Here is a 7,572-nt window from a genome sequence, read left to right on the forward strand (position 1 = left end):
TGTGTGTTACACACATATAGAATAACGCAGTACATAAACATTCTCATACATATTCTCCACAGAAAAGGCTGTGTTCACATTACAGGTCTAATAGTTTGGTATGTCCAGATATATGTATTAGACTTGTTAATTGCCTTAATATAAGACCCAACATCAATTGAAACAACAAAAGCCTTTTTGGACAGTTTGTCATGGAAGACTTTAAGTACCCGTCCTACCCCACAGAGGATTTAAATTGAAGCATCTGCAAAAACAATATGTCACCGCCTTGATCACTGAGTTTTTTCTGACTACTTCAGGCTTTTATTTTGATAAGGCTTTACAGAGAGAGAACCGGTCATCCTCTGTTTTCCTGGATCATGCAGACAGATGCAGTATGGACTTCAGCACAGTTTCCAATTCCTCCGTGCTCTCTGTACTGAGCCCTGTTTGTGGAGAGGACTGCCTGATGTCTCACACAAACTCTTTTGTTTTTGTATTCTTTATTTTGGGAAGAGAAATTTAAATCACAAAACATACTTCAGGACAAAAGCCGTTTTATTCCACTGATTGTTGTTTTTGTGACAGTGATCCAAAACAACATGACAGCGGTGACTGTGTTCATCATGGCAACAACATCAGATTAAAGATAGTTTCTCAGTATGACACACATTTTTTTAAAGTATGTCTTTTTTTCTGAATGTCACCACAGTATGTTATATGCATCACTTATAAAGGAAAAATCAGTATCCCACTCCTTTTACAACTATGTTCTAGAGTCCACAGAGCAAAACCCTGATGAGCCGTGAGGTGAGAGGATGACATCTACAGCAGCATTCACTCATTTAATAAAGAAGATACACGATGAGCTTCAAGGGATGGCACAACGGAGGAAATCTCAGAATCTTCCCTGGATAGGCAGAAAGGTACGGATGCAGATATGGGCACATGGGTGGTATCACATCTGCTCATATACTGTCTCTATACTGAGAGTTTCTCTTTTCACCGGGTCACACTGCAGCACCAGGAGCAGAGAGGGGGCCATCTTTTTATTTCAAGGATTCTTTAACAAAGATGAGGATAAACTCTTTTAACCCAGTGTGTGAGTCTCAGTGTTTGACAGAGGCAGTGTCATGTAGGTCGGGTATCCACTGAGAGAAGAAGATTTGTAACTGGAAGTGATTGATTTAAATCCTCAGAGCAGTTTAATACATGTGAAAGTTGAGCAATATTCTGCACCTGGATCAGACATAATAATAATAATAATCCAGGTGTGGATGTTTAGACATGTGTGTGCCCTCCTTGTCCACAGAAATGAAGTCTTAAAGAAAAGAAAAAGAGCTAGCCCTGAGGCCTGATGTGGGGCCCTCCTGTGCAGGATCAAAGTCTTCAGGACCCTGATTAAATGATGGAATAAGGGAAAGGCCTGAACTGCCAGGTTCCTCTGAACTCTGAGAGGCACCTCCCTGTCGCTCCACTGCATGAGGTTTGGACCGTTAAGCAAATTGCTCTGTTAGTTTATCAGTCGATATGTCTGCACACACCGAAGCTAATTCATCTATGTTCACGGCATATGGCAAATAAAGTGCTTCTCTTTAAATGACCATAGCAGTAACTAATAAATATACTGTGCATTCAGCACCTGTTTGTATGAAAATGTATAAACTCAGTCAACTAAAGTAACTGAACAAGTCAAACACAAAAGTCTTACAATCATTTGAGAAAATGTGGAATATACAAGTGTAAAATGATTTAAATCTTATAGAAAGTACAACTATATTCTGTTGCGTTGTTATTTGTTTCAGATAAATGTGCTGTGTCCTGCACATTAACAACATGCCATTTCTTGTAAAATGACCATAATATATAATAACATAATAGCAGTGATCATTATTATGGACCTCATTTGATCCAAGTGATTGTCCACAATGACAGAAACAAAGAGAAATCAATCATGTGTTTTTGAAGTCTGAGTCATGCTTTATGTATGGCCTCAGTGGCGACCGAGACAGCTGACTTTCAGCTTTGCCAACACGCACGCACACACACACGCACACTGTGGACGTTTAGTCATACCGACATCAGCCTCCACAGTGTTATAAGGCTAACCTTTGGATATATATATATTTTTTACCAAACCAGACGAACGCGGAATACTGTTTGAGGCACACAGAGTGTAAACCTTTACTTTATTCCCTTTTTTTACTGCAAATTAAAGTTTTGTAGCTTTTTCCGTCTGATTTTACGGGAAACATCTGGATCCCTCGCGCCGCTGGAGCAGTGGCCCCGGGTGATTCTGTGCTGCTCAGCTGTGAGGGCCCGGGATAATGAGCAGGTATCAAACAGGCTCCTATGGATAAGCCGACCTAGGTAGGAAGGGCTGTGCGTCCAGCATCCCAGACCACCGGGCCAAACACAAGACAGAATGTTGCCTCTTTTTACTCAAACAGTGACTACAGGAATATTGTATTCTGATTATACAGAAAGTGTGTGAATGATGCAGCATGTGTGAATTCACAAGCGTTACTGGTTACTGGTGGCATGTCACACCTGAACCTGCACGGTTCCAATGAGCCACAGAGATCACAGTGTCACACACTTCCCCGAGACACATAAATCACTCACTTTAAAAAAAAATCATGGCCTTGAAATTAACATTTCCTTTTTATGTGTCTCCTTTGCAGCCGCACTGGTGAACACTGAGCAAAGAAGAAAAAAGCAAAGCTAGGGATACATGACTTGCTCTGAGATCATCAGCATCACATTAACCACTTCAGAGAGGAGAGCATTTTAACAGGAAGTAGACATTACAAAGTCTCGAAGCTCGGTGTGTGAAACGGTCATTTTTATGTAGCACAGAGTGTGTGTTCACTCTAATAAATAAGTGGATAATGTGTGTTTGGTGCATCAGCAGCAGCAGCAGGAGAAAGCCACTTTGCTCGCAGGTGTTTCCCCTTCAAACCGCATTGACCTTGAGGAAATCAGACAGACTGGCTATAAATGTTGTAATATTTCTACGCACGTTTACGCTTTGCCCGTGGAAAACAATAGCGTGCTATATGGCATGTATTATCTCCTGAATACTTTTATTTTGTAATGCAGTTTTCGACCTGGGAAATGTCTTGACTGGCTTTCCCTGGCCTGTTGGCTGTGATGTATATTCACCACAGTTGCAATGAAAGGGCTATGTTTGTTTTGCTGGTGATAAAATAATTAAGCTATTGAAAGTAAAGATTGCAAGGTTGAGCTGAAACAGCAACAGAGAGTCAGCCTGCCGTTCACAGCAGCAGCCCCGCGTTAACAATGAGCTCCTTTCAGCGTTTAGATTGCATCTAACCACGTCTGGGAAAATGAGATGTAAACAATTTTAATGTTTTAAGGAGAGAGATTCAAAGGAATTTCTTCAGTCGTCTATTTCCTGGCTCTTTTTTTTAAGCTGCAGGCTGAGAGTTTGTTGTCCTTATCTGCGGTTGTTGGGGCTCCCTGCTCGTTAAAGGCTTCGTTGATTACTCGTTATTTGAGCGGACACGCATTTTATGTGGCTGTGTTTGAAACTTTCTCAAATGTCCTCCCCTGTTAATGAAGCTGTATTTTTTTATGAACGTTTTCTTTCCATAACAAGAGAAAGGGGGAGATAAATGGGGAACATGCTCACACCCAGCAGTGAAACAAAAACGTTTTGTTGGTCATTTTTTTCCTAATATATCAGCCACAAGGGGAACTGAACCAGTGAACCGTATTGTTTTAAATGGGTCTAAATAATTGATTTTTCATTGTCATCTTTTTGTATGAAAGTTCACCAGAATTGCATTAATTCGGCAGGTTGTAGATGAATTTATTCAGCCGAACTACATTTGATTATGTTATAGCTTAGTGGAATAAAAAAAATCAACCATATTTCGTTCAAAAATATGTGTTTTAATAAATAGGCAAAAACAAAAATGTACATTGGACGGAGTTCGGAGAGTTTTGCTAAAGACAGTGGGTGAAATAAATCCATGCAGCAAAAGACTCTAAATTGCATTGGTCCCTTTACAGGCTATATGTGTACTTACACAGGTATGTACAATATGCATTCATTTATATATATTTTATACTTTAAAGTCTTTGAAAAACAAAATATATATTCTTCTAAAACACGGTTAAAGGGTTGAAATACAGACCAAGCTATTCTCTATAACATCTTTGGCCTATACACATTGCAGGTCTGTCTTTCTGTCCCCCCTCTCTGCCACAACCAGCTCCAGACAGTCAGAGGAGTGTGATGAATCTGCATCCACACACACACACACACACACACACACATACACGCACACACACTGCTTTAGAGTTTGTAGTTGTGGGTCACATTACGTCTCTCCGCCGTGCCTTTGAGGTCCATGGGTTCTTCAATAATCCCTTTGGTCTTCATACTTTGTAGAAGTAAACAGTCTGTTATGGAGGGGAAGAGATACAAATCATTATTCAAATATAAAAAAAAATGCAAACCAACTACATTTATTGTTTTGTATCTTCTTTTGCAGTTAGATATTTCTGGTGTTTTTTTAAACATTCACTGGCTCGCTTAGCATGTGGGAAGTCATTAATGAATCAATTATTAGCCACTGAGCTGAGTAAAACCATATGGCGAGAGAAAAGCAGGAACATTTCGTATTTGAATGAAGTCCTACAGCTGCACTGAAATGTAAAAAAAAAAAACCACCAACGTTTCTCTGGCTTTTAGTTTGAAACACCTGAGTAAATTCACGCGTTTTCATTTCGCTGTGGATTAGCGGACAGTCCTAAAACAATAAAATCTAATTCCTCAGAGCAACATTAAGCCCACAGTCGGTATAGAAATATAGCAGCAAGGTCACGATGTGTAAAGGCTATTTTTACAGGCCTTTTTTCTTGTTTCTGAATAATATCCCCCGTGTGGATTTTGATATTAATTTTGTTGCATGGATTAAAATGGCCATGTGTAATATGTATTCCTATAGTATTTCATTTATGCCACATACTTTGAGAAAAAAGTTTCTAAGTCTGTTATAAAGGCTAAACTACACGTTTCAATGCTATGTTCTTTTACATTCCACGGAGGTCAATTAAACTCAGGGAAAAAGCCTTCAAATTAACTGTGCTTACACGATTCACTGTAATGGAGCCTATTCGTCTCCCCCAGCAGCAGGGTTAGTTTATAAGACAACAAAGCCTCGCTGATGGGCGGTCTGCTAACTACATGTCAGGCCCATGAGAACTAAACAAACCCTGCTTCTGGTTATTTTGACCCAAAGTGTTATTTAGTGTCACCTCCTTTCTGCTCTTTCACAGGGAAGCTTTATTCAAACCATCATAAGCAGTAGCTTTAAATTACAATAAATGTGCCTTTATTTTGTAGGAACCATCGCTGCGTGAATTAAATCCTTATTTAAACTCAAACTAACGTACAAATACAATTTCCTGAGTATTGACAAGATGGTATCATTTGGTCATGATGTCATAATTTAGTAGATTGTCAGTTGCTTTATCTTTTTGCTTTTTTCCGTTTAGTTCACTAAAGTCACGCCAGTGGGTGAAACCAAACAACTCCCAAAAATATTTCCTCTCAGCTGTCAAGTGTTGTGTGATGACGCTGCCTGAGCGGCTCTTCACGGTGTGTTACTGCTGCATCACTCCTCTCACGACATGAGCTAACCAGGCTGCAAATCTGCAAAATAACCTGACCAAAATCCTTGACTGCTTGTTAATGCGGGCCTCCGCTTTTTATTGTTTTGCACTGGCTTGAACTTTCATGTCCAGCCGAGCTGCCCATTCCTGCGGTCTCCACACAGGAAAGCACTGTATTGTGGATATAAATTACCCGCGGTGGCACTACAGCTGCGTTTTGGTATTTTTATTTTTTTTACTCCACTCATTATGAAATGCTGTTAAAAGGGATTGAATAAGGATTAAGTGCAAAAGTCACAACTGGCTGATTTAATGCGTTTCTGGTCAAAAATAGAACGTGTTGTCATGTTTGGTCAGCGAGGCATATTCTTAATTTGGCTGGCATGTGAAAACGATCCAAAACTATTGTTTGTATTAATCAGCCTACTTCCATGTGCCTAATCCTTTTCTGAAAATAAAATAAAAACATCCTGAAATGAATTTAAACGTTTAGTTTTGACTGGGCTTGAATCTATCCATATGATCTGATGGACCAGTGGTCTGTGGGTCACCCAGCAGACCTTGCGCGAACAGCAGCATCCGGATGCAGACGCAGAGTCAGGCGCTGGAAAGATGCTGCGGCCTCTTTGTGAAATCTGTCACACACATAGTAAGCGCGCACAGCACAGGCGAGCTTTTGAACATGTGGATTTCAATTTGGGTGCACAGCTGATGCGCACGAACGTTTTGGTAATTATCTCTCAGAAAACTCCAAGTACACAGCTGGTAATCTGGGAATATACATGTCATCATACTGTTCATTAATTATTTAATATTTCTTTCAGTAATTTTCTTATGAATCACCTTACTTATTTGCCATTTGTGCAATAATAAAACCACATTTTCTTCTAGGTCTGCTTCTCCTAATGCTATATATATATATATATATATATATATATATATATATATATATATATATATATATATATATATATATATATATATATATATATATATATATATGAGTCTAACATTGTACTATTAGATTCTCATTGCTCCAGTTTGTGGTACCCACCGCTTTGGCATTGTAAGTGAAGGTCCCTGGGTGCTAGTGGGATGCAGACATAGACCAAGCACCCTCCATCCTCCACACGGAGAACGCGTAACTGAGTCTTTCGTGCGCGACGTAGCTGCAGCTGGACATCTTGTTGTCCATCTCGTCGCTCTGCAGCACCTGACAGAGAAAATCAATGTATCTGGAGGCGAGCTTCAGAGTCTGTATCTTGCTCAGTTTGTCCGAGGGCAGCGTGGGGATGATCTTGCGCAAAGACGTAAAGGCCTCGTTCAGAGACTGAGTCCGTTGCCTCTCGCGGACATTGGCCAGGACACGCTGGTTCTGCAGCTCCTCGTACGACTGGTTGCTGCTCGGACTCGCTTTTTTAACCCTCTTCACCGGCCCCGGGCTGCTGCCGCTGCTGTCCTCGCTGTTTTTTTTGCTGTGTCTCTTCTTTGCCGGGAAGACTGTCTCCTGTATGTCCAGCTCCTCCTCGCTGGTCACCAGACTATCCACAGGGGAGACCGGAGAACTGGAGCCCTCTTCCATTTCTTTATTGAAGAAATGAAGGGATAGAGCAGAAAAAACGCTGCCCACCTTTGAAGCCGTGGTTACAAAAGATGTGTAGATATCCGTAAAGATGAGGGGAATAATATTCTCGCTCTCTGCACCTCTTGCTTAAGAAGAAACTGCTTTCAAACTGGATGTTGGCACCCTTCTCCTCATGCAGGAAGTTTTTTCCTTAAATGTTTTTGGAAACTTTATCCCGGTTTCAGACGCTAAATAGGTTTGAGAGTAGAAGGGGAGGGGTTTTTTAGGGCGGAGGGGGAGCTAGCGCGCGTCTTGGTCCGCTAATAAGCAGGAGGGACCAGCCATGGTTTCATGTGTCTGATGTGACTGAAACAAGGCACTTA

At 40.7% G+C, this 7,572-nt stretch overlaps 1 protein-coding gene across 1 annotated transcript; it reads right to left on the reverse strand.

The window, feature by feature from the left end:
- Positions 1 to 3,966: 3,966 nt before the first annotated feature.
- On the reverse strand, positions 3,967 to 7,210 carry twist2. Its single transcript, XM_029459409.1, has 2 exons — positions 6,680 to 7,210; positions 3,967 to 4,410 (listed from the first exon to the last, which is right to left on the reverse strand). Exon 1 carries the CDS (start codon positions 7,205 to 7,207, stop codon positions 6,713 to 6,715), a length of 495 nt encoding a protein of 164 aa, XP_029315269.1. The 5' UTR covers positions 7,208 to 7,210; the 3' UTR covers positions 3,967 to 4,410; positions 6,680 to 6,712.
- Positions 7,211 to 7,572: the final 362 nt, after the last annotated feature.

This window comes from Cottoperca gobio, chromosome 21 (assembly GCF_900634415.1).
Source record: "Cottoperca gobio chromosome 21, fCotGob3.1, whole genome shotgun sequence".
Lineage (NCBI taxonomy): Eukaryota > Metazoa > Chordata > Actinopteri > Perciformes > Bovichtidae > Cottoperca > Cottoperca gobio.